Below are 27,690 nucleotides of genomic sequence, written 5' to 3'. Positions count from 1 at the left end.
GACAGGAATTGGAATGTGTAAATAGCCAGTTAGCAATTACGACCTTGTTCATTTCAGGTACCAAACAATAATGATGAGGTTTGCATGTTTCTAGCTGGGGAAGGGGTAATAAACTAAGGGTAAACAGGACCAAATAACTGTTTAGGGAGAAGTTACTAACAAGCTAGATTTATAGCCCTAGAATGATTTAGTTGCTTAAATGTATAAACCTGCCTTCAGTAGAGAGGGGAGGAGGAGTGTGGGGGGGGGCGGGAGAGAGGGGGGCTTAGTTGTAAAGTGTATAAAGAAGAGAGAAACTGTTTTTGCTGGTGTGCTTGATTTGAGACTTGCCTGTCTCCTTGCACCACTTTGAGATCTCAAATAAACTTTGATTGTTTCTCCACCCCGGTATGTTTATTGGCGTGAAGCACTCCGGGCAACGAACCTCACTGTTGCTGTCCTCGGGCCCCTGTGCCGGCAACAGTCTTGGCATCCCTGGGTGGGCTCGAGGCTGAAATTTAGCCTTGCCCGGATCCCTCCTGGCGGCCGACGGATTACGACGACAACCGACACCCAGCGCGCACCGGTGACTTCATCGGGGGCCTCGGCGGAGACGTGATTTGGTCGACCCCAGAGGGCACAACGGTGCAACGCACTTGATTAGTGGAGAAACAGCTGTGGGCGACGGTGCAGAACCGGACCCTTGGATAAGGTAGGAACAGTCCAGTGGGGACTTTACCTGTTTTGACCTGGGGATGCCCAGTGTCTCCCTAGAGTATGGGGCAGGGACAGAGTACTGCAAGCAGGGCAAGGTGTACGCCCTTAGAATGCATTCTGGTGAACTGGAAAGTGTTTGGATCAGATCCGTTGATTAAAAGTAAATCAAAAAGATTCTGTACAGTAGACTGGCCTCAATATCAGCTAGAGGACCAGGAAAGGTGGCCACCGGAGGGATCACTTAATTATAATACGATCCTTCAATTGCTTTTGTTTTGTCAGCGTACGGGTAAATGGAATGAATATATGTATGTACAGTTGTTTATGTTGTTAAGAGATAGATCAGATCTTTTGCAAAAGTGTAATTTGACTCCGACAGGTTCGGTAGTAACTATTGTTAGTCCTCAGAACCCTCCCCCGGTTGTAATGGCAGAGTCGGTGTCCCCTTCGGCTCCAATACCCCCACCAAAGATAGGTGCCTCAGGATAGGGTGCCTCAGGTCCCAGAGATTGCCCCCTTTGTGGGATTCTATCCATTGATTACTGAGACTCGGATAGCCCGTCCTGGAACAGACAATCGCCCAGCCACTACAATTCAGGTTTATACCCATGTGCCTTTTAACCCAGTGGACCTAGCAGCTTTTAAGGCACAGGCAGGGGAATTCTCTACGAATCCAAGCAAGTTTATCTCGGTCTTTGAAGGGTGTCTGGCTAGCCATAAGCCTGACTGGGATGACTGTAATGTCCTTATGCGGACCCTGCTGTCTGAGGTGGAGCGTAATCAGGTTGTGTCTAAGGCACGAGAGGAGGCACAGCTTAGACATGAGGCAAACACAGCAAACGTTCCTGTTGCTGCAGTTCAGGTCCCTACAGCAGACCCCCGGTGGAATCCCAACGTGCCGGCAGATCTCACCTGTTTCACTGTATACAAGGAGCTCCTATTACATGGTCTCCGACACTCAGCTGTCCGACATAACAATTGGGCTAAGCCGTATGAGCTAGTACAGGAGCCAAAAGAGAGTCCGGTTGCTTTTCTGCAGTGTATTCGGGATACTATCAGGCAAACTACTAATGCAAACCCCGATGATCAGGCTACTGAGGCAATTATGAAGGGTATCTTTACCAGCCGTGCGGCCCCTGATATTAAAAGGAAACTGCAGAAAAAGGAGGATTTGACGGGCATGACAATGGCACAGATTTTGGAAACTGCAAACAGGGCTTACAGCCTTAGGGAGGGACATTGGAAAAATGAGTGCCCCGAAAGGGAAGGTACCCCTATGATGGCAGCGGAGGATCAAGAATAGGGGTGTCAGAGTAGACGGACTATCCTGCCCCCAGAACCCCGAGTAAAAATGCGGGTGGGAGATTCAGACATAGACTTTTTAATAGACTCTGGAGCTGCACGAACTGCTGTAAACCAACCCCTTCAGCTGCCTGTGGCAGATTCCCTCACTGTGGTGGGAGCCACAGGGAAAGGAACTAAGTGCCCAGTATATGCCCCAGCGGAATGTGCTTTGGGAAACAGAACTCTATCTCACAGACTGGTTTACCTCCCCGATTGTCCAATGCCACTATTAGGATGGGATCTGCTTTGTCGCTTAGGTGCCACCCTGCATTTCACTCAAGATGAAATAAGCCTCACCTTACCTCCAGAGAATGCCTGGATAATGACACTTGCAATTGAGCCCTCAGCCATGCAAGCCCCAGAGTGGAGTCAGTGGGAGAAGCGGGTTTTTTCCTCTGGTATGGGCATCAGGGATCCCAGGAAAGGCAGCCCATCATACTCCTATTACTGTTCAGCTCTTGCCAGGAAAAGGTCCAGTGCGAATTAAGCAGTATCCGATCAAAAGGGAAGCCAGAGAGGGATTGCAGGACACTACAGACCAGTTCCTAAAGTGCGGGGTACTTTGAGAATGCCAATCAGCTTGGAACACTCCTATCTTGCTTGTACAAAAGCCCAATGGCACATACCGGCTGGTCCAGGACCTGAGAGCAGTTAATGAGCGGGTTAAGACTCTACACCCCCTTGTTCCAAATCCGTATACATTGTTGGCCTCTATAGGGGGGCAGTACACCCATTGTTCAGTCCTGGATTTAAAGGATGCTTTCTTCACGATTCCAGTTGACCTCCAGTCTCAGGAGATTTTCTCCTTCGAGTGGGAGGACAAAAGGAGGGTTAGAAAGCAGCTTTGCTGGACAGTGCTGGCACAGGGATTTAAAAATTCCCCCACCCTTTCCAGCCAGGCCCTGGCTAGAGACTTGGAGGAGTGGGACAACGAGGACAGAGCCCTCCTCCTGCAATATGTGGATGACTTGTTAATTGCTGCAGTGGGTCTAACCTCTTGCCTTAAAGCCACTGTGAGCCTCCTGAACTTTGTTGGACTCCGAGGATATCGAGTAGCACAGAGTAAGGCTCAGATTGCCCTTCCAGAAGTTCACTACTTAGGATTTTATATAAGGCAGGGGGAACGTCAGCTGTCAAACGAAAGAAAGGAAGCTATCTGCCAAATTCCTGTCCCAAGCAATCGTAAACGGCTCAGGGCATTTCTGGGTATGGCAGGCTTCTGTAGGATATGGATCCCAGAGTTTGGACTGTGGGCTAAACCCTTGTATGAATCTGTTAAGGGAGCAGATCATGACCCCTTTTACTGGTCCTCAGAAGCCGACAAGGCATTTAAGGTTTTAAAAAGGAAACTGATGGAATCTCCAGCCCTTGGTCTGCCAGACCTCTCTAAGCCATTCCAACTGTATGTCCATGAAAGGAAAGGAGTGGCCCTAGGAGTGCTTACTCAGTTATTAGGCACCTGGAAACATCCCGTGGCATATTTCTCTAAACAACTGGATCAAGTTGCTAAGGGATGGCCAGCATGTTTGCAAGCGGTCGCAGCAACTGCCCTAATGCTTGAGGAAGCTGAGAAATTGACACTGGGAGGAGCTGTGCAAGTGTATACTCCCCGCATGGTTCAAGCCCTGCTGGATACTAAAGGTGGTCTCTGGCTTACACAGGCTCGAGTTGCTCGGTATCAGGCAAAGTTTATAGAAAATCCTGAAGTTACCTTACAGACCTGTCCCTCCCTTAATCCAGCTACCCTGTTACCGGAGACAGAGGAGCAGGAACATGACTGCTTGGAGGTCATAGATGCCCAATATTCTAGCCGCCCAGACTTGAAAGATCAACCTCTCCTGAATGCTTATTATGAGTGGTATACGGACGGCAGTAGTACAGTTGTAAATAGGCAAAGGAGGGCTGGCTATGCTATTGTATCTCTCCATGAAACTGTGGAAGCAGAGGGTTTACCTGCTGGGACATCAGCCCAGCTGGCTGAATTGGTAGCCTTAACTCGTGCACTTGAACTGTCAAAAGGGAAAAGAGTTAACATTTTTACTGATTCCAGATATGCCTTTGGAGTACTACATGCCCATGCTGGTCTATGGAAGCAACGAGGAATGTTGACAGCGCAAAGCTCTCCTGTCAAACATGGACCCCAGGTTCTCCGGCTTTTAGATGCGGTACAGCTCCCCACAGTGGTAGCAGTGGTACACTGCAAGGCTCATCAAAAGGGAGATCAAGATGTGGCCAGAGGTAATGCTAGGGCGGATAGGGAAGCTAGGCGAGCTGCTACCCTGGAACCACTGGAAGCTGAAGATGCCCATATGTATGCCCTCATCCCATCAGTGGGGGAGCTCCCGACTCCTCAGTGCTCTGGCGAAGAAAGGGATCTGGCCAACAGACTCGGTCTCCAGGAAAAAGGGGGGTGGTTTCACTCCCTGGAAGGAAAGATCCTACTACCAAAGAGCCTAATTCAGTCAGTGCTACAGAAACTACATCAAACCACTCATGCAGGGAGAGAGGCTCTCTCTCAGCTAATGGGTAAATATTTTTTAACTTCTGGACTTAGGCCTCTGGCTTCCCAGGTGCAGGCTGAATGTTTAGTCTGCCAAAAGAACAACCCTCGACCGGGAGTGTCAGTACTGCCAGCCACTCTGGAGCCTACCCCAGGCCCGGGACTGGTGTGTCAAATAGATTTTACTGAGTTTCCCCGGACCCAAGGATTCAGATACCTCCTCGTCTTGGTAGATTGATTCAGCGGATGGCCTGAAGCCTTCCCATGCCGTAATAACACTGCCAAAACAGTGGCTCTTAAATTTGTTAAAGAGATCATTCCTCGCTTCGGACTCACCCAGTGGATGGAATCTGACAACGGAACACACTTCACATCCCAAGTCGTTCAAAAGATATCGGATGCCCTACAGATCCCCTGGAAGCTTCACACGCCATGGCGACCGCAGGCCAGTGGGGTAGTGGAGCGTACAAATCAGACACTTAAGCGGCACCTCTCAAAGGTTTGCCAAGAGGCTTCCCTTAAGTGGCCTGATGCTTTGCCCCTTGTTCTGCTCCGCATTCGCGCTCTCCCTAAGGGCAGGTTAGGGCTCAGTCCCTTTGAGATTATGTTTAGAAGGGCATGGCCTATGAATGGTACACCGGTTCTGGCAGGGGAGTGGGAAATGGGGTGTGGCTTCTTATCTCAGTACATGTGCTCTCTGTCTGCTGTTCTCTGTTCTCTCCACAGGTATACCAAAGATTTGCAACCTCTCCCGCTGGATGCCCCGATCCACTCCTTGCAGCCAGGCGATTCCGTACTCGTCCGGATCTGGAAGGACGAGCCTCTCCAAGAGAAGTGGAAGGGACCCTACACCGTCCTGCTGGTCTCCCATACAGCAGCAAAGGTTGAGGGACACAAAAACTGGATTCATCACTCTCGTCTGAAAGCAGTGCCTGCTCCTGAACGGTGGACCGTCCAGCCTGCAGAGAAGACTGCCAGCGACGATTTGGGACTTAAGTGTTATTCAGATGACGAGTGTCTGCTGGGAATGCCCTGTGATCTCTTTGGACAGTCACAGCACACTCCCCGTGAGACCTCTGAGCATTGGTTGTGTTTGTTTTCACAGGACCGGCCTAACCTGGTGGCCTGGTCCCTTTTGTTTTTAATCTGCTTACTATTGGTAATTGTTATTGTGGGTATTTGGGGAATTGTGATTGTTAGGCCCTAGGATCACCTGCCTAATATGAGTTTAGATCCAGGGTCTGCCATAGTGGTGCTCTTTGCCATAGGGATACTCCTCTTGTTAACTCCCGTTTCCCCCCAGGCACATGCGGGATGGAAAGGAATCCCTACTAACTTAGAGACAAACACATATGAGTCCCTGAAGGTTTGCTTTGCCCAAGAGTTTAACCTCTCCAACTGCTGGGTATGCTCCCAAATCCCACACCATGCTGCAGGGTTACCCTGGAGGCTGGTTCCCCAGAAATCCCAGCATACTCTCTCATTGAGAACCCCAGCTCCATGGCACTCAATCGTATCTTGGCTATAGAATATGAGAAAACTCAGCCAAAAGCTTGTTGAGTATTCTCAAAGGAGGGAACTGTTGGGGTTACTATGCCTGCCTGAGCCAGAGTTCTTCCATGTTTAAACTCTGTCCTTCCATGTTTAACTCTAATTGACCTTAACAACCAAGGACAGGAATTGGAATGTGTAAATAGCCAGTTAGCAATTACGACCTTGTTCATTTCAGGTACCAAACGATAATGATGAGGTTTGCATGTTTCTAGCTGGGGAAGGTGTAATAAACTAAGGGTAAACAGGACCAAATAACTGTTTAGGGAGAAGTTACTAACAAGCTAGATTTATAGCCCTAGAATGATTTAGTTGCTTAAATGTATAAACATGCCTTCGGTAGAGAGGGGAGGGGGGGGGCGGTAGAGAGGGGGAGAGAGGGGGGCTTAGTTGTAAAGTGTATAAGGAAGAGAGAAACTGTTTTTGCTGGTGTGCTCGATTTGAGACTTGCCTGTCTCCTTGCACCACTTTGAGATCTCAAATAAACTTTGATTGTTTCTCCACCCCGGTATGTTTATTGGCGTGAAGCACTCCGGGCAACGAACCTCACTGTTGCTGTCCTCGGGCCCCTGTGCCGGCAACAGGAGAAACCTTTACTGAATATGCGTTCAGCATAGTGATGTCAGAGTAACATATAAAAGTTGTATCCCGCCCTGTGTGCAGGAAGGGAGAGAGATGCAGCCTTGGGAGGTGCCAGGATGATGGCCACTGGTGATGGTGAGGATGGGGATGGTGATGAGCACAGGTGCCGACTCCGTGAGTGCTCCGGGGTTGGAGAACCATGGAAAAAAATAGTGGGTGATCAACACCCACCAGTGGACTCTCCCTCTCCCTCCTGCCCCCAGTGCCTCCTAGCAGCGGTGGGCCCCGCCAATCAGGTTCCTCCTCCCCCTCCCAGCACCTCCCACCTGCCGAGGATCAGGTGTTCAGCAGCATCCAGGAGGTGCTAGGGGAGGGGGAGGAGCGAGGGCAGGAAGAGGTGGAGCAAGGGCGGAGCTGGAGGGACATCCCTAGATGCCGAGGAGTAGAAGGGGCAGGACTAGCTCCTTCTGGTTGCTGGGATGCTGGCGGACTGGCAGCAGCCTGAGAGAGCCTGGCTGGGGAGGCAGCTTCCACACCACACCCGGGCTTGGGTGCTGGGGACCTGGGACAAGTGAGACAGAGCCCCTCCTCCCGCCCTGGCACGTTTCTGGCTCGCTGAGCTGCAGTCCCTAGCAGCCCAGCTCGGGTGGGGAGCGGAAGCTGCCTCCTCCCCAGCCAGGGTCTCTCAGGCAGCTGCTGGGCTGCAGAGCAGTGAATGGAAGGGGCTGGTGTTAGAAGCGACTCCCTCCCGCTCCCTGCCCGGGCTCTCTCCCACTTAGGGAGAGTGATGGAATGTGCCAGGGGTGGGGGAGCAGGTGCAGTGGGAGGACAGAGCTTCCCCCTCCCCCCCAGATAAGGTGGAGCGAGGAGAATGAGGTGGTCCCAGGCTGGGCACAGGGGGAGTTTGGCTGGGGGACACACACGTGAATGGTCACGTGACCTCCCCTTTACATCATGCCCCCCAAATAAGGGGAGGCACTGGTCCTCTATGGTGGGGAGGAGATAGAACAGGGTGGGAAGAAGTGGGGTGTGGGTGGGGCCTTGGGGAAGGGGTGGAATGCGACGGAGCCTGGGACGGCCGGGGGGTGGAGCACCCCCTTGGAAATCAGGAAGTCAGCACCTGTGATGATGATGAGGATAACAACTAACTTTTTAGATTGGTCTGCAAGGGATGGTGAGAATATATGGCTGTTCAGATATACATTCTGTATTATCTCTATCTACCTTGGTGGGCTAGAGTGTTTGTGACTTTGATAAATGTATTAATAAAACTATTATAAATACTGAGGGTTCCTAAGTGGGAGTGTTGCAAATGTGTATATTGGGGCTCCCAACTGAACAGTAATTTTAAAAATACTGTGCTTGAACTTGGGACAAGTACCTGTTAAACCTCAGAGTGATAACTGGGAATTCTTAAATAATCGATATAATTAGTACACAATCCACAGATCAGGCAACACTGACCCTTTGGAAGAAGACCCTTTGGAAAAGGGAAAAGTCCTATAGAATTTAATAGAATGAGATAAATTCTATAGGATGGTTTAAAACCCTATAAACAAGGTAATAGAGAATTATATCCATGCTATAGAACACTGCAGGATGATTTTTTAAAGTAGAACAGATATTATTCTCTATTAAATTCTATAGCACTCTAGAGTTATAGCCATGTAACTTTAATAGCTTCATCCTCATTAAATTCTATAGGACTTTAAACATCTTCTTCCTCCTTTCCCATTATTATTGGCACCCACCCAGATTAACTGTTGGTCCTGTGTGGTACTGGTGGGTGATATAGGGGTTTGGTGCAGGGAAATAGTGAGGGTTCTGCTGGGCTTCTCAGTTTTATAGTGTTTCACAGCATAGTTTATATCTCTGAAGTGCTATTCCCCCATCATAGGATGTGAATAACTTTCACTGGAGTCAATGAGACTTCAAAGATAGTTAAACATATCCTGTGTGGGAGAATAGGCTTCTGTTGACAATTCAGGCCACCATTCCTTGGACTTGGAAAAAATACAAGCGTTCATAGGCCACTTACTACTCAGAGTAGGCAGGATGCTTTCAGCTTCTCAAGCATCCTGGGCCAGTCCAGACCTGCTGGAAAGCAGATAATCTATTTCAATAGAACACACAAGGTCTGCATTGCAGCACAATCCTTTAAAATCAATCCATGCCTCCTGTCCAACAGGAGGAAAGAACTTACCAGAATTCCCAGTTTGAAACAACTATAACTTTCCAGAACATTGAAGAAATTTTCGCCTTTCCTGACTGAACCTAACAAAGATTTCTGGTGAGTAAATACTTCTAGTGCTGTGAGTGTCCCATTCCCTTCTTCCCTCCCTCCCTCCCTTCTACCCTACCACACACACATTAAAATAGTTTCTCATAGGAATTTGGGCCTACATTTTCAAAGCTGGGTGCCTAATGTTAGATGTCTAAATCTGCTGAAGTTGCTCAACTCCTTTGAAAATAGGCCACTGATATCTAGGGGTTAAATTTTCAGAAATGCCTAATTGACTTAGGAGCCCAAATCCCATTTCAAAAGTAATGTAGGAAACTAGGAGCCTAAACACTGTGGGACTTAGTCTTTTAAACATGGGCATAATTTTGGGGGGGACTGGGGAGCATTGCCCCCCCCAACTGAAAGTCTCAGGCAGGTGTGAAATTTGCCCCCCACACACACACACACATAGCACCATTGGCATGACTGGAGCTGCTCCCCCAAATACAGAAGTCAAACTATGCCTGTGCTTTTAAATCACTCAGGCCCTTCTGAAAAGTTTACCTTAGGCCTGGTATTTTCAAAAAAATCGAATGGTGTTTGGTTCCCATCTCCCATTGAAATAACTCCCTTTGAAAACCCTAATTAAGGGGCCTAATAAGGGTTCATGAGTCTAACTTTAGGTATCAAGGTCCTTGAATATCATAACAAGCATTCAATTCCACTTTAACTGTTAGGAAAAGCAAAGGAAAAGGGGAGAAATGATGCCCCCTTAGCAGGTCAATGCATTGCCCATCCCTTTACCTGTCACCTCAGCTGCTCCTACACTAAGTATTTCTCTGAGCTCCTACCAAAGAGTGAAACTGGCACATATGGTCTGTAAGCAGGAAGGAGAAGCACAATCCTGGGAGAGAAGGAAGAAACAGAAGGGATTGGGGATAGGAGGGAAATTGAACAAAAACATGCAGAAGAAAAAAGGGATGGAGCAAGAATACAAATGAATAAGAGGGAGGTGGCATTGGGTGAGGAATAAAACCAATATAAAGTTGCTTTGTGACAGCTTCTTGAAGTTCTGGGACACACTTGGTATTTCATTCCTTGTGTCTTCAACCACTGGGGGGAAGATTTGACAAAGGGTGCTCTCTAAAGACCTCCCTATACCCCGGGCAATGGAGCAGTATCCACAGAGTCAAAAGGGAGGTTTTCTCTGTTGCACAGGCTTTGGGGATGAATCGGAGACAAAAGGAGGCTCCCTAACATGGGAATGAAGAGTGACACAAAGGCGGGTGGGAAGGAGTATAAAAAAACCAAGGTGACGTGGGGACAAGGGTAGACTGACTAGCAGCAAAAAACAAAGGCATTAGGTGAAAAGAAAAACATCCAAAGAGCAGAAAGATAAATGAATGAAAAATTGAGAGGAAAAAAAGAGAGAAAAGTGAACAGCCAAATTTCAGGGGATACTTTAGCTGAGGTTTTTGGCTTCCAATACAATAAGTTCACAAAAACTCTAATTTGTGCCCTGATCCAAAGAGTCTTTACATTGACTTCAGTAGGCTTTGGGTTATGCCTCAGATGAAGAGTCAAAACGTACTTTATGGGGAATCAAAATCTTCTTGCATACCTCAGCAGTGGCAGATTAGCTACATGGCCCACGCCCAGGGGCCCCGGCCAATTGGAGGCCTCCCGGAAAAATGGCACCTGCCCCGCTCTGCCCCGTGCTCCTGCCAGGGAGCGGGGTCGGGGTGCAGGAGTTTGCTCTGATCCACCATCCTCTCCCACCCTCTCCTCAGCGCTTCTGCCCGGGAGTGGGGGAAGCCCCCGTGCCCCGTCCCTGCTCCCCAGCAGGAGCACCAGGAGGGGGCAAGGGGACTGCAGGTGGAAGCAGTGGGCAGGTGCCCCCACTTGCTCTGGCCCAGAGCCCCACAAACCTCTAATCCACCTCTGAACCTCAGTAGTGATCAACTACAACCTACTACTCTTTGTACACACTGCTTAAGTGTTTTCCTTTTGAACCAAAACAACAGTGTGTATATATGTGTTTCTACTAAAATTGTTAACTCCATCTCGCCACACAAACATGCACGCTTGAAATAATGAGGGTCAGATCTTAGCTGGTTTCAGCATTGGTTTCAAAGGAGCTACATCATATATGCCAGAAATGGCCCTGATATTCCACCTGATACACAAAAATGAAATCAACTCTTTATACAACTGTGTGGCCCCGGACAACTAATGGGCAAACATTCTGCCGCTAGTTTTCAGGGTATAAGTATTCTTTAATTCTCTTGTTGGAGGTCTCACCACTATTCTTACAGAATACTTTAATAGGTTGGTATTTAAATTGGAAGCTTTAGGAGAGATGCCTCTCCTGAAGCATTTAGTCACCTATGTTATGAGCCAAGGCTTTTCCCCCCGTTTACCAACTGGTTTTGTAAATGTGTGAAAATTCTTTATGGCTTTATTTGTTAACCACTTGAGATCTTTCTAGCACCTGCAAGAGACATTTAGCATACCTCAAGGAGACTTTTTCCAATTTCAACAAGCGAGACATATTGCTTTAAGTTGAATTGTGAGTGACTCCATCAGACTTTACTTCTCTTTTCTTTTCCAAAGAAAGACACTTTCTTAATTAGGTTTAGTTCCAGTTATTATAAAACATTGGGGAGGCCTGAAGAAATACTGTTTAGCAGTTTGAAAAACTAATTAGATCTTAGGTGTGGGCAGACATTTGTCTTATTCTGGGTGTATACAACAGATCGTCATGATAAAAAAAGTGTCTACGGTAAACAGTGAAACATTAAAACTTCTGTTGACTGAACATTCTTTTTTAAATAATACAGACTCAATCTATGGATAGCTCAAACACTTCTCAAACGTAATGATCCTGTTTTCGGGTGCTCTGGAAGATATTGACATAATACAGAGAAAACCTCAGTTCTTTTATTGTGCTCAAGATTGATTTGACCCTTGAGTTACTACTTTGGGAACTGAGTTTTGTAACCATGTAGCCCCTTTCATGAAATAGCTGGTTTATAGATTTCTCTCCTTTTGTAAACAGAGGCCATTTCGTAATTCTCTTCAGCACAACTATGTATCCCACTATGGTTCTGTCTAAAATGGGTGGATTAAGGGAAGTTTTTTCCTGCAGAATACATTATATACCCTCCCTTAATAGTACATTATATATCATTTTTCCAATATATTAAATGCACCATACATCCATTTGCCTGCAGCAGTGTTTTAGATTCTCCTTCATTGAATAATGTAATGCAACTGTCGGTTCCTGTCCTGTCTCAGTTTATTTCAAATTATATTACTTCAGACTGTATATGTTTCTCTCTTTATTATGTTACAGTTGCAATATATGAATCATCATAATTTTGATGTTTGCCCAACATATATTCTGCATGATAGGCCCAGTCTTCCTATAAAAACTCTTGAAACAAAAATGAGCAAGACAAAATATTACAAGATTGCAGAGGGTTCCTTATGTTAGTCTGTACATAACTGTATTTGGATTTTTATGCTCTGCATCTTGATCTTCAAAAAGGACATTTATAAAGTAAACAGCAGTCATAAACTGCTGATGCATGCGAGAGAAATGTCTGGAAAGGACCTGGTTATGAACAGTTATTTTTCAAATGTATGCATTATATATCCCACTGTCTCCATATGTTAATAAAAGAGACAAAGTGGGTGAGGAAATATCATTTATTGGACCAACTTCTGTTGGTGAAAGAGACAAGCTTTCAAGCTACACAGAGCTCATCTTTAGGTCTTCCTCAGATATTATCTCATCGAGTTTGTCTCTCTAATATCCTGGGACCAACAAGGCTACAACAGTACTGCAAGCAAGATGTTAGTAAAGACGGACTCTGATGTTATATGATTAAAATATGACCAAGTAGATAATTATTGCCACTACTGTTATATAATTGCAACAAATCTTGTACAAAGTATGACATGTAAGGTGTCAATGCAAAAGTTATGAGTTGCTGAATATAATTATACTATTTGTACGCATGTATCATTGCTATGTCTGAAGTTATGAATATTGACTTTATACCTGTATTTCAAATGTTTGCTCCTGCGTAACACCCACAAGCTAGTTTACATCCAATCTAGCCAGCACATTGTGAATGGACCATTCAAGTTGATGGCCTGTCAGCAAACACAATGGGCCACCATGGAAGAAGCTTATCCCCACCTGATGGACGTTCCTGTGGACATTTTAGCCAGAATATGGGTAATGGCTCCTGCTATGACTCATTGAAGGGCATGTGGCCAGCTCATGTGACACCGGACTCCATCTTGTGCTTGTACTTTCCCACTATCGGCACTAAAAGCAGACCCTCCACATGGCAGTAGGGTTGCAAGGCATAAAGTTTCAAACTGGAATGCTCGGTTTAAAAGAGACGATGCTGGCCGGGCCATTTAAAGTCCAGTCGGCAGCGCAGTGGGGCTAAGGCAGGCTCCCTGCCTGCCCTGGCTCCGTGCGGCTCCCAGAATTTGCCAGCATGTCCCTGCAGCCTCTAGGTAGGAACCCCAACCCCCTGCCGCAGCTCAGAGCCCCCTCCCACACCCTGAACCCCATTTCTGGCCCCACCCCAGAGCCCGCACCCTCAGCCAGAGCCCTCACCCCCTCCTGCACCCAACCCCCCTGCTCCAGCCCAGTGAAAATGAGTGAGTGAGTGAGTGAGTGAGTGAGTGAGTGAGTGAGTGAGTGAGTGAGAGCAAGCGATGGAGGGAGGGGGGATGGAGTGAGTGGGAGATAGGGCCTCAGAGAAGGGGCAGGGCAGGTACAGGGCCTCAGGTCAGGGACAGGACGTTCAGTTTTCTGCAATCAGAAAGTTGGTAACCCTACATGGCAGAGCTGTAAAAGGCCCTGAAAGCATCTCATTTCTCCTCTTTCCTGCTCTGATCTCTGGAGTATGGACTTATACTAATGGGAGAATTCTAACCAATGGACTGAGGACCTTCCAATCTTTTGGAAGCAACCAGACACATTATGAGCCATCAGTTTATTCCATCACAGCTTCAAGCCTGATAAAAGATTTTTGCAATTATCGTATGTATTTGATTCCTTTAACCAATTTTAACTCTCATCTCTTTTTTTCCCCTCTTATAAATAAACCTTTAGATATTAGACACTAAAGGATTGGCAACAGCGTGATTATTGGGTAAGATCTGAATTAAATATTACTGAGGGACAATCTTCACTCATTGATATATTTGCTTTCCACAACCAACTAACTCTCTGTATAACTTTTCATGAGTAATGTACCCAAATACTTGGATGCTAATATCAAAACTGTATTGTTAAATTTATTTATCTAAATTTGGGTTATTGCAGATTATGTACTACATGTATCTTATGACTTTTAAACCAAACTCTGTATTTGTGGATAATCTAAGCACTATACCCAGATGTACAGACACTCTTTCCTTAACATGTGTATTATATAATTTTAACACTAGCCAGGGCCGCCCGGGGGGTTGAGGGGGGAGGCAAGTGGGGCAATTTGCCCCAGGTCCCACAGGGGCCCCCACGAGAATATAGTATTCTATAGTATTGCAGCTTTTTTTATGGAAGGGGCCCCTGAAATTGCTTTGCCGCAGGCCCCCTGAATCCTCTGGGCAGCCCTGCCACTAGCTTTAATAAAATGTTTAAATTTGAACTGGGTATGTGGCTGGTCTTTTGGGATCACACTTTGGTTGAGGAAAGTGGTTTTAAATAACCACTCATCATTAAGTCGAGTGTCTGGGTGTTGAATCCAGGACTGGAATACCTAAAGAGACTGCATTTCTTACTTCTTGTTTGCCAGTGTGGTGAGAAAGAAGTTTCCTTTTGTTGCTGGTTTGGTATATCTTATGGAAGATTAACCACCAGTTTGGGGTGAGTCTGCCCCATTTCTGAGCAGTTTGTCCTTAATCTGGTATTCTCAGTTGTGACCCACTGAGGCACGGTAACACAGACTAATCCATTAATCCTTCATGAGCAAACCTGAGCTAGTTAAAGTTATTAATCCTGGAGACAGAGTTAAGTGAATGACTGCATAATCAGAAATAATCTCAGTACTGTGCAACATGCTAGCATACAAGGGCTGGCCTGAGACAAAAGAGACTCACTTAGCCTTAAGGACTTGTGGAGAAAGGGACCGCTTTGCATCAGACTGTAGTGAAGAGAAGACTGTCAGTGAGAAAGGACGCATGCAATTGATAAGGTTTCTGCCTACCCACCTAATTTATTTTCCTGTAAATTATTATCACCTGTTTTTGTCACAAAGCTTCTCCTGCTCCACAAGTGCAGTGGGACTCTTTGGTGGCTTAGCCCACACAGTAAAGTCTAGGATGGTCACATTAAATCCAGGGCTTGCAAAGTGAAGAAGTGGAGGGAGAGAGGAGAGACCAGACGTCTTTTTATGTACCTTCAATAACCCTCATTTCTCTCTGCCTGCCTGCAAACAAATTCTCTTCATTCTTTGTGAAAGAGAAGGCTGGACTGGGTTTCCTCCACATCACACCCATACTCTCCCTCAATTGCTTACTTTGGGCTTTAGGTCTAAGTGAGGTATCACCCCCTCCAACTTCATCCTCCCAGCCCCATCAGAAACTAATTAATCTCTGTAGATTCTTCAACTTCTGAAGTATAGAAAAAGCTATTTTTAGCTTTAGCTACTTTCAATTACAAGTTTAAGAGAGGATCAAAGTAAAAGAGAAATGTTCAGAATCTCCACTCTTAAAAATAATGAACACTTTGATTATTACGCACTAAGAAGAAAATGATTAATTAAATAGTCAAGACATGGCTTTGTCAATCATAGGCTCATCTCAGTTCCATCAACGGTAAAGTGAGAAAAACTACTGTACTAAAAAGTTAAGACTGTCCTGACAGGCAATGAATTAGCTAGACCAATCCTGCTAACATGACTTTTGCACTTAGTTTTCTAATTCCTTAAGAGGATTGTCTTTTCAGTTTGCAAATAAAAAGTAACCAATAGCCATTCAAAGTTACAATCCCAAATAAATGGTCATAAAGTATTTTATTATAGATAGACAGAATATATAAACTGTTTATTTATTCAAAGGGGAACATTTAGCTCAGGTAACAGTGATTTCTCTACAACCTAACTGTACACATTGCATGTATCCACTTCATTCATAGAGTTTGTTTTTCATATAGTAAAAGTTTCATATGCCAGCTACAAAGATTTTCTGGAAACTGAGAAAAAAATCCAATTATAAAACAATATGGGGACTATATTCAGATCTCATGTAAAGTCAGGAAAATCCAGAATAACTCCAGCAAAGTTAATGGAAATACTCTGGATTTATCAAAGTGTCACTGAGATTGGACTGTGACTGTAACTTTAATCATATTTGATGAAAGACCCAGTTTTAGGATGTGTTTGGAATAAAATAATCATGTATATTCATTTTCTTATCTTTGCATGTTGCAAAAGCAATTTTTCTGTTCCTATCCAATATACATTAACAAACACACAATATATATACAAAAAGAACAGGAGTACTTGTGGCACCTTAGAGACTAACAAATTTATTAGAGCATCCGAAGAAGTGGGTTGTAGCCCACGAAAGCTTATGCTCTAATAAATTTGTTAGTCTCTAAGGTGCCACAAGTACTCCTGTTCTTTTTGAGGATACAGACTAACACGGCTGCTACCCTGAAATATATATACATACATACTATAGATATTCTTATTTATATGAACAAAGAATACCTTAAAAACAGAGAGATTTCAAGAGCATCTGCATATTTTTTTAGTAAAGCACTGAATATCACAGCAAATTGCTCTCTAATTGGAGAAGAAATGGGCACCAAGTATTGAATATGAACTTTTACCATCCATTATCATGCCAGTTTTCTTTTCATCATGAGGCTTTTGTTCCTGGCATTCATGTAGCCTAAGAAGATGAAGGTTGCTTTATGCATGCTTACACCAGTATTCAGTCGTTATTAAGACTGTATGTTTTTCATGGTCATGACTTCTGTGACAAAAACCATGATGGGGGGGCAGGGAAGGGAGAGGGAGAGTATCACAGAAATTCATGGTATTTGTAACTCATAGAACAAGACTTGGCACATAGATATATACAGTAGGAAGACAACAAGGAGTCTGGTGGCACCTTAAAGACTAACAGATTTACTTCGGCATAAGCTATCGTGGGTAAAAACCCCACTTCTTCAGATGCATGGAGTGAAAATTACAGGTGCAGGCATTATTATACTTACACATGAAGAGAAGTGAGTTACCTCACAAGTGGAGAACCAGTGTTGACAGGGCCCATTCAATCAGGGTGGATATAGTTCACTCCCAATAATTGATGAGGAGGTGTCAATTCCAGGAGAGGCAAAGTTGCTTTTGTAGTGAGCCAGCCACTCCCAGTCCCTATTCAAGCCCAAATTAATGGTGTTAAATTTGCAAAAGAATTTTAATTCTGCAGTTTCTCTTTGAAGTCTGTTTCTGAAGTTTTTTTGTTCAAGTATGGCTACTTCAAAATCTGTTATAGAATGTCTAGGAAGATTGAAGTGTTCTCTTACTGGCTTTTGTATGTTACCATTCCTGATGCCCAATTTGTGTCCATTTATTCTTTTATGTAGAGACTGTCCAGTTTGGCCAATGCACATTCAAGGCCAATGGGCCTGCCAACACTGGTTCTCCACTTGTGAGGTAACTCCCTTCTCTTCATGTGTCAGTATAATAATGCCTGCATCTGTAATTTTCACTCCATGCATCTGAAGAAATGGGGTTTTTACCCATGAAAGCTTATGCCCAAATAAATATGTTAGTCTTTAAGGTGCCACAGGACTCCTTGTTGTTTTTGTGGATACGGTCTAACACGGCTACTCCCTGATACTTGGCATCAGTAGGAAGAAGCACACTCAAAGCATTAGTCTTTGTGTAATGCAAAGATTCTTACCACATCTTAGCAATGTTACAAGGAAATCCATCAAGAATTATAATCTAGGTTAGAACAAAACAGCCTTATATAGATCATAACAGGAACAGAAACATATATAACTTATCCCAAATAGCTGGAAGTCCTGACAGAGCAAATTGCAATGTTGAATCCATTACTATGATGTAGAAAATATATGGCTTATATTAATCATGATTATAGAAACTCAAAAAAAGTATTCTATCCTTATCTCCTGTGGACAGATCACTTTTCTGGACTACTACATAGAAACAAGATACTAAAACCTACAAAGACATCACTTGCAGTTATCTTTGGTCAAATCCAAATCCAGACAAGATTTCCTTTAACAGAGTGAATATCTAAGGAATAGTGTTAAACATCTATGACAACAGAACTGGATAGTTAACACAGTTAGAAAAAAGTGACAAAGATTCCTATGCCATCTCAATACCTTAATCACCTGAAGGAGCAGAGAGGAAGACAGGACCTTTGACAACCAGAGAGCAAGGCAACTGTACCACAAATAGAAGTAGCTCATGAGCAATAGCAATTCTTGGCCTCCCCCTTCCCTTTCCACCATTATATTATTTGCCATAAGTATAGTGTATTCCCAATGTAATTATATGATTCCCACACATTGATTCAGCCCTATAAAATATGGGCCCCAAGCCTATTTTATATATGAAATACTCATTGAAATCAATGAGAGTTTCATGCACAGAGAGACTACTGCAATCATGCCATAATGTAGACATCTTTCCTAAAAAGACCAGATATCAAACACCATTAAGGTTTATATTTTAGCTCATATTTTAGCTATCTCCTGCAACTTGCTATGGCTAGAAACAAAAGCCTTATGCTGTTGGAAAGCTGGGACTTTTTGACTTACAAAATTTAAGACAGTCATTTCTCATATGGTTCTGGACCTTGAAGATCTCACAAATCCCTCTAACAGTATTTTGATACTAGCCCAGGACTGAATTTTGCAAGCCCCAGACCTCAGAACAATGCAAATGTAAATCCCAAAACAAATAATACATAACACCTGTACAATGCATTTCATTCTCAAAGCACTTTGCAAAGCATTACTAAATCCTCTCAATAACTCTATGAAGTACCAAGACGGGTATTCCCATTTGACAGATGGCAATTCCAAGGCAAGCAGGTTAAGTGGCTTGCACAAGGTTCCAGAGGGAATGCACTAAAGCCAGGACTAGAATTCAGGAGTATAGCTGAGAGGGAAATGGTTTCCCCATCATATGAGAATTTGAGTTTCTGAATTTTTTTTTCTGTCCCAAACTGGGATGAAAAGTTGAAATCTCAAAATATTTTGCAAACTGAAAATCTGAAAAACATTTCAGATTAGTCAATTGAAATGTTTTGTTTTGATAATTTCACATCATTTCATTTCTGTTTCAACCTACTTTATTTTTTAAACTTTTTTAAACTATAAATTAACTTAAATTTCAAAATAAAAAACATTTCAACCTGAAAAAAGGAACTTTTGTTTCAAAAATGTCAAAATTGGACATTTTTACAATTTCTAAACTGTTTTTAACCAATTTTTCAAAATGGCAAATTTGTCAAAACTGACCCTTTCCTACAAACAGTTTTGACTTTGATAAATCAGCATTTTTCATTGAAAAACATTTCACCAAAACCATCAATGACCAGCTCTAGCGGTATCCCACATCCCAGTCCACCACACCCCACACCAGGAGTCTCTCTCTTTGGGTCAGATTCTACTCCTAGATACACATATGCAATTCAGTGGAATCTGATATCAATTGTAAACATCTGCATGAGACAAGGACAGCATTTGGCCCTACAGGACAGATTCTAGTCTCAGTTATATTCAGTGTAAATATAGAATAACTCTACTGCAGATAGCGGAGATCAGAATCTGAACCACTGAATCTTCACTTTGGCTGTTTTAACATTAAAGACGCATTGGCCAACCTCTGTAGTATTTCCATACAAAAGCAGTGATATACTGTATCATTCACATTGTATCTCCACCCTAGGCTGGGGCTGGTGGATAGTCTTTTGAATTGGAAGGGGAAGTAGAAATGGGTGGCAACCTGGGCAGCAGTGACCATGAGATGGTTGAGTTCAGGATCCTCACAAAAAGAAGAAAGGAGAGCAGCAGAATACAGACCCTGGACTTCAGGAAAGCAGACTTTGACTCCCTCACAGAACTGATGGACAGGATCCCTGGGAGGCTAATATGAGGGGGAAAAGAGTCCAGGAGAGCTGGCTGTATTTTAAAGAAGCCTTATTGAGGGCGCAGGAACAAACTATCCCAATGTGCAGAAAGAAAAGCAAATATTGCAGGCGACCAGCTTGGCTTAACAGAGAAATATTCTGAGAGCTTAAACATTTTGCCAAAAATAACAGTTGCCTCACAACCAGATTTAGGAATCTCACACAACCTCAGATCAAGCAAGTCCTCTCAGCAAGGACTGAAATTACCAGTAAAGCAATGTGGCTGTCAGGAGAAAACAGGAGAAGTGTCAAAGAAAATAATTGATTCTAACCTCTAATGCAACGACTAGTTTACTTTGCCATTTCACAAACTCAGCATATGCACCAAACCTGAAAAGCTTTAATTTGCTTTTTGTTTATGTATCAAACACTCATCTGCACCTTGCATGAGGAGTATTATTTTTCCAAGTGAAAAGGTTCTGATAACAAAAACCTGCATTAATAACCTACACAGTTTAAAATTATTACTTCTTCCAGTACTTTTGTAAATGACAAATAAATAAATAAATAAAAGTGTAATCATTTTGTTTCAGATGTATGAACTAGTACATGAGACAGGTAACTGCCAAGTAGTGTTACATCAGACCCTGATACAGCAGGGCCAGTGGGCCACAGGAGAGTGATTTTTTGTTTTGTTTTTTGTTAGAACTGTTTGGATAACATGTATTTCAGCAAACAAATGGAAAGAATGTTACTGTAACTACATTTTGGTGATCAGCCAATGAAGAAAATCCAGTTGTTTTGGACATATTCAGTCTCAAAACTACAATGAGTTAGGATTTTTCATGTAAACACCTAGTTCTTTCTTCTTCTTCCTCCTCCTCCTCCTCACAATCTCCTTCATCTGTTTGCTGTTCAAGTTCCTCTTTTGTGATCATTTCAAAATCATTTCCATTTCCACTACTATGCTGGGATCAGTCATGCTCACGCCTATCACTGTCTGTGTCTAAATGCCGCTCTCCTCCAGAGTCTTCTGCTCCTGAGTTACCTGTTGCTTTGACTTTTCCATCCTCATCTTCCTTTTTCTCACTATCTGATTTCTCCTCACTGTCAGACTTCGGCTGCTTTCTTGACTCTGATTTATCCTCTTTCCTCGAGTCTGCTTTTGGTCCCCTGTATTCGTGTGTGTACAGGGGCCTGAAGGAGTCAATGAAACCCACGTCTGCTATCAGATTTGGCAAAAAAAAGAAGTGATGCCTTCGTCCAGTTATCAGCCAAATAATAAGGAAGAGGATGCAGCGGGAAACACCTACTTGTATCTCTGCAGGCCAAAGCGGGAAGAGAGTTGCAGCTATAACCGCAATCACAAGAACAAGTCCCATGGCAAATGTTTTAAAATGAACTTGGTCATAGATCCACACATACACCTCATTTCCATCAAAAAAAACCCTTGATCTTCATGTGGCTCAAGTTTAAATTTTCTCTTAGTTTCCTTTTTCTTGGGTGTTCCTGAGCTTTCATCCTTCTTGCACTCTTCTTTCTCACCATCCTTTCTCTTTTCCTTCTCTTTCTCCTTCTTAGTCTTTTCATCTTTGCCACTTTCCTTCTTGCTCTTTTTCTCATCCTCTTTCCCACTCTCAATCTTTCCTTTCTCTTTCTCTTTTTCTTTTTTTGTGTGTCCTTATCGGACTTCATTTTCATCACTTTTGATGCTCAGTGAAAGAACTGAGTCTGTTGCAATAGTCAACTATAGACTCTCAAATGTAAATAAGGCTTCTTCTCCCTTCTTGGCTTTTGCCCATTTAGAATCCAAAAGGCAGTCCACAGCTTTTGAGGCAATAAAATAATGAACTCTGTGGCCCATCATGTTGGTAGATTTTGTTGGACAGATGAAACGTAGGTATTTGGCCACAGCTTTCTCCTCTTTGAACGGCTCACCAACTTCCAGGATCTGCTTCCTATGTCTCCTCCACTCCGCCATGTTTTCCCCTTCTGGTCTGCCAGTGACAGGAGAGTGATAGATGGGAGGTATATAAGCCCCAGGATGATCAGAGCCTTATTCCCTGTGGCCTGAGGAGAGGTTATTACAGGTTAATTAGAGCACCTGGAGCCAATTAAGACCCTGCCAGAGACCTAATAAAAAAATCCTGCTTCAGTCAGACTGGAGGAGAAAAGGAGATCTGACTGTGGTTTGGAGCAGTACTGTTATTGACCAGGGGATCTGTGTACCAGGGGAAGGGAAACCCTGCTCAAGCAGAGCAGAGGGACTCCCATGCGCAGAGGACTGAGAGAAACCCTACCCAAGGGGTGGGGGGGAGAGGGCAGGAAGCCCAAAAATAGGGGCAAGAGCCAGCGCCCTGACCCATCACACGAAGGAAAAGTGCAGGACCCACCATAATAGCATCAGCCATTTGTCACACGTGGTGTCAGCGGTGGGATTCCATGCCATGGACTTAATCCAGGGTGAGCCAAAACCATCCCATCCCCAAGATGGACAACATGGTCAAGGCACTGGTGCAAGCTACAGCAGCCCAACAGGAGGCGGTATGGCTGCAGCAGCAGACCAATCGTCTGTTGATGAGCCAGGCTGCCCAGGACCAGGCTATGCTGCAGGAAGTGATTAACCACACAAAGGCCCTTATGGAGCTGAGCCGCAGCTGCGATGGGACATGGACCCTACAGGCCAGCAACTGCCTGCAGAAAATGATGCAGGAGGATGATGTGGAGGCGTACCTCCTGGCCTTCGAGAGGGCAGCCCTGCGGGAGGCCTGGCCCCGAGATCAGTGGTCTGGTATCCTCGCCCCATTCCTGTGTCGGGAGGCCCAGAAGACCTACTACAATATGGCTGTGAAGTCTGCAGCAGACTACCCCCAGCTGAAGACAGAGATCCTGGCCAGATCTGAAGTAACAACAGCTTTGGGAGCCTAGAGGTTCCATGAGTGGTGGTATAGTGAGAACAAGGCACCACGGTCACAACTGTTAGACCTAATCCACTTCACCTAGAACTGCCTGCGCCCCAAGGCCCTTACCTCTGAGAAAATGATGGAGCTCATGCTGCTGGACCAGTATATGAGGCAGCTACCATTGGGCCTCTGAGCGTGGATTGGCCAGAATGAACCTTCCACCTATAATGAGTTGGTCACCCTCGTAGAGAGACAGCTGTCAGCCCGTGAACTGTTCCAAACCCAAGGTGATGACACATGGTGGACCAGGAGAACTCTAGGAGAACCATAACTGGAAGGAGGAGCAGCCTGAGGCCCTGAAGGGACCTGGAGGCTTAGGGGGCGAGGACTGGGGCAGCAGAGCAAATAGCCCAAGGCAGAGGACGACAACTGAGGTAAGGTATCAGTGTTACAAATGTGGGGAATTGGAGCACATAGCAACCCAGTGCCCCAACAGGAAGGAGCCCATGAAATGCAATCTGGGGGATCACGGGAAGTGATGTAGCCTAACCAGCCTTGTGAGGGTCGTAACAACCCCACATAGGTACATGAGGTTGGTAAAAATGAATGGCATGGAGACCATAGCTTTGGTGGTTTCTGGGAGTGCTGTCATGCTGGTCTTGGGGAAGTTAGTGTGGCAAGACCAACTGACCCAGACCAAAAACCCAGGAGTAACATGTGTCCATGGCACCGTACATTTCTACCCCATGATCCCAGGGTGGATTGAGAAACAGAGGAACACTACCAAGGTGACCGCAGGGGCGGTTCCCAGACTCCCTACCTGGTTTTAATCGGTAGGAACTTCCCAGGGTTTGAGAACCTATTCCTCCCAATAGAGCTAGGGGAGGGTAGCAACCACTGGGTTGAGCCGGTAGCAACCACTGGGCTGAGCCCAAGGCCCCCACGAATAGCCCCGCTCCGATTTTCACCCGACTTGCCCCAGAATTATTTCATCCCCTGGGAAGCCCCAGAAATCTAGGTAGGAAAGGAGTGCAGATAAAAGGCTAGAAACCAGGATTTTGGCAGGAAACCAGAAAGCTGCCCTGGTTGGTAAGCAAACCTGTCCGGGAGGCCAGAAGACAACTCAGACCAGTGAGGACCAGGAGGCAGTCCCCAGCATCAGTAGGAGCAACCCAGGGGTTGGAGTCAAAACCAATGCCATAAAATTAGGCCAGATCGGTTCTGCACGCAAGAATTTAGGGCAGGACAAAGCCTACGACCCGCGATATGTGACCATGAGGGAGGAGGTAGTGGAGGTAAATGGCGTGAAAAGTGCAAGGTAATGCATTTAGGGATTAATAACAAGAATTTTTGTTATAAGCTGGGGACGCATCAGTTGGAAGTAACAGAGGAGGAGAAGGACCTCGGAGTATTGGTTGATCACAGGATGACTACGAGTCGCCAATGTGATATGGCCGTGAAAAAAGCTAATGCGGTCTTGGGATGCATCAGGCGAGGTATTTCCAGTAGAGATAAGGAGGTGTTAGTACCGTTATACAAGGCACTGGTGAGATCTCATCTGGAATACTGTGTGCAGTTCTGGTCTCCCACGTTTAAGAATGATGAATTCAAACTGGAACAGGTACAGAGAAGGGCTACTAGGATGATCCGAGGAATGGAAAACCTGTTTTATGAAAGGAGACTCAAAGAGCTTGGCTTGTTTAGCCTAACCAAAAGAAGGCTGAGAGGAGATATGAGTGCCCTCTATAAATATATCAGAGGAATAAATACCAGGGAGGGAGAGGAATTATTTAAGCTCAGTGCCAATGTGGACACAAGAACAAATGGATATAAACTGACCATCAGGAAGTTTAGACTTGAAATTTGATGAAGGTTTCTAACCATCAGAGAAGTGATGTTCTGGAACAGCCTTCCAAGGGAAGTAGTGGGGGCAAAAGACATATCTGGCTTCAAACTAAGCTTGATAAGTTTATGGAGGGGATGGTATAATGGGATAGCTTAATTTTGGCAATTAATTGGTCTTTGACTATTAGCAGTAAATATGCCCAATGGCTTGTGATGGGATGTTAGATAGGGTGGGATCTGAGTTACTACAGAGAATTCTTTCCTGGGTGTCTGGCTGGTGAGTCTTGCCCACATACTCAGGGTTTAGCTGATCGCCATATTTGGGATCGGGAAGGAATGTTTCTCCAGGGCAGATTGGCAGAGGCCCTGGGGGGGGTTTGCCTTCCTCTGCAGCGTGGGGTCATTTGCTGGAAGATTCTCTGCATCTTGAAGTCTTTAAACCATGATTTGAGGACTTCAATGGTTCAGACACAGGTTTGATACAGGAGTGGGTGGGTGAGATTCTGTGGCCTGTGTTTTGTAGGAGGTCAAACTAGATGATCATAATGGTCCCTTCTGATCTTAAAGTCTATGATTCTATGATTCTATGAAGGGGAAAACCAAAGGTCCAGGGCCATATTATGTGGTCAAACACAATCTGTTGTACCAGGTAGCACAAATGCGGGGGACGAGGGGAGCGGGAGGAGAAGTAGAGCAGCCCTTAGTACCACGGAAGCACACAAAAGCAGTGTTAGAACTAGCTCACAGCCATTTATTTGGGGGACAACTAGGAGCAGATAAGACCCTGGATAGAGTCCAAAGGAGGTTTTACTGGCCAGAAGTATGGGCAGAAGTCTAGCACTATGCGCCTCCTGCCCAGAATGCTAGTTGCACAACCCCCTACCTCATTTACAGGCCCCGTTGGTGCCCTTGCCTGTTATTGAAGTCCCTTTTGAAAGGATAACCATGGGCCTAGTGGTTCTGCGAGAAAAATTGGCATGGGGCCACCGAAGCATACTCCTCATCCTTTACTACGCCACACAGTACCCAGAAGCCATTCCCCTAAGAAGCCCCACATCCAAGGCAATAGCAAAAGAACTGCTCAAGGTTTTTGCTAGAGTGGGCAATCCTAAGGAGATCCTGACAACCATGGAACTCTCTTCATGTTGAAATTAATGAGGGTCTTATGTACCCTGCTCTGCATCCAGGCTCTGTGGACCTCAGTCTACCATCCTCAAACAGAGGGCCTGTCAAGAAATTTAATCGAACCCTAAAATGCATGATCCAGAAGGTGGTGGCCCAGCACAGAAAAGACTGGGATACCCTTCTACCATACCTGATGTTTGCGATATGGAAGGTCCCTCAGGCATCTACTGGATTCACCCCCTTCGAGCTACTGTATGGACGCCACCCGTGTGGCATATTAGATATCACCAAGGAGAATAGGGAAGAACAGCCCAACCCAGGGAAGAAAGTCATTAAGCATGTGGCACAGATGAGATGTCTGAGTGACCCCCATAGTATAAGAGCATTTGCAGAAAGCACAAGAGGCCCAGCTGACCTATTACAACTGCTGGGTGAAAGCACAGAGATTTCAGCCAGGAGAATGGATGATGGTGCTGGTGCCGACAGCAGAAAGCAAGCTCTTGGCCAGCTGGCATGGGCCATATGAGATAGAGGAAGCCAACTATAAGGTAAAGCGAGCAGACCGCCGAAGGCTAGAACAGATCTACCAAGTCAAATTACTGAAACCCTGGCACAACCAGGAGACATGCCTGATCACCCAGGGAGCTCCACCCCAGACAGATGGCCCACAAGGGCAGGTGAGGATATGCCCCGAACTAACTCTGGAACAATGAACAGAGGTCATTGAGATGATCCAGAGGATCCAGAAGAACCATTCAGCCAGGCTGTACAACAACAGTCCAACACCATATTTTCACCTGTCCCAGAGCAAGGGTAATGATTAAACCGTACCAAGTACCAGAGGCAAAAAGGGAAGAAATTAGGATGGAAGTGAGGAGGATGCTGGAACTTGGGGTTATTGAAGAATCCCACAGCCAGTGGTCCAGCCGTATCCTCCTAGTCCCCAAGCCTGACAGCACCCTGAGGTTTTATAACAACTTCCGAAAGTTGAACGAAATATCCCAATTTGATGCCTACCTAATACCACGCATCGATGAGATAGTTGATCAGTTAGGCAAGGCCCGATACTTGACCACCCCTGGACCTGACAAAAGGCTACTGGCAAATCCCCCTGGCTGAGGACGCCAAGGAGAAGATTACCTTCTCTACACCCAATGGCCTCTTCAATACACCATCTTCCCTTTCGAACTCCATGGGGTCCCTGCAACATTCCAACAACTAATGGAAAAATTATTACGACCGCACACTATGTATGTTGCCGCCTATTTAGACAATGTAATCATCCATGACTGGGAGACACACCTAGGAAAAGTAGAAGCGGTGCTCATTGCCAACCCTCCCAAGTGCACGGTAGGACTAGGGAAGGCCAGATACCTCAGGCATGTAGTAGGAAGGGGCCTGGTGAAACCCCAATGGAAGAAAGTAGAGGCAATACAGGGCTGGCCCCGATTGGTCCGCAGAAAGCAAGTCAGAGCATTTCTAGGAGAGTGGGGTACTATCGCAGATTCATCCCTCACTATGCCACGAGGGCATGGCCGTTGACAGACCTGATAAAATCTTGGGGCCCAGATATAGTAAGGTGAACCGATGCAACAGAAGAAGCATTCACAGATTTAAGGACAGCTCTTTGCACTCATCCAGTGCTCATAGCCCCAGACTTCAAGAGGAATTCATCCTACAGACGGCTGCCACAGAGATAGGGCTAAGGGCCGTCCTTTTGCAGATGGACGGGGAGGAGGTGGACCCGATCCTGTACGTCAGCCAGAAACTCCTCC

The 27,690-nt window shown here is 45.2% G+C and overlaps 2 protein-coding genes and 1 pseudogene across 50 annotated transcripts in view; 1 reads left to right on the top strand and 2 right to left on the bottom strand.

The window, feature by feature from the left end:
• Positions 1-27,690, bottom strand: part of NRXN1 (neurexin 1) — a 1,213,652-nt gene that overhangs the window by 394,155 nt on the left and 791,807 nt on the right. The gene's annotated exons all lie outside the window — the stretch shown is intronic.
• LOC135982534 (uncharacterized) lies at positions 286-6,442 on the top strand. 2 transcript variants are annotated; one of them, XR_010599935.1, is made up of 2 exons: positions 286-691; positions 5,267-6,442. XR_010599935.1 is itself a non-coding variant. In XM_065589577.1 (2 exons), the coding sequence occupies exons 1-2, from the start codon at positions 3,249-3,251 to the stop codon at positions 5,461-5,463; spliced, it is 1,515 nt and encodes a 504-aa protein (XP_065445649.1). In that variant the 5' UTR covers positions 700-3,248; the 3' UTR covers positions 5,464-6,442. The 2 variants fall into 2 exon arrangements, 1 of the variants encoding a protein (XP_065445649.1); XM_065589577.1 differs by lacking the exon at positions 286-691 and adding an exon at positions 700-4,566.
• LOC101937210 (translocation protein SEC62-like) lies at positions 19,392-26,974 on the bottom strand (annotated as a pseudogene).

Source organism: Chrysemys picta, chromosome 3 (assembly GCF_011386835.1).
Source record: "Chrysemys picta bellii isolate R12L10 chromosome 3, ASM1138683v2, whole genome shotgun sequence".
NCBI classification, from domain to species: domain Eukaryota; kingdom Metazoa; phylum Chordata; order Testudines; family Emydidae; genus Chrysemys; species Chrysemys picta.
Note: the sequence above shows the minus strand (reverse complement) of the source record. Positions and strands in the feature narration are given on the sequence as shown.

Bases quoted from the DNA above. Each gene is read 5' to 3' on its own strand.
- LOC135982534 (XM_065589577.1), top strand. From the start codon at position 3,249: ATGGCAGGCTTCTGTAGGATATGGATCCCAGAGTTTGGACTGTGGGCT. The intron at 4,567-5,266 runs GTAAATATTTTT...TTCTCTCCACAG, and splicing joins GGCTCTCTCTCAGCTAATGG to GTATACCAAAGATTTGCAAC.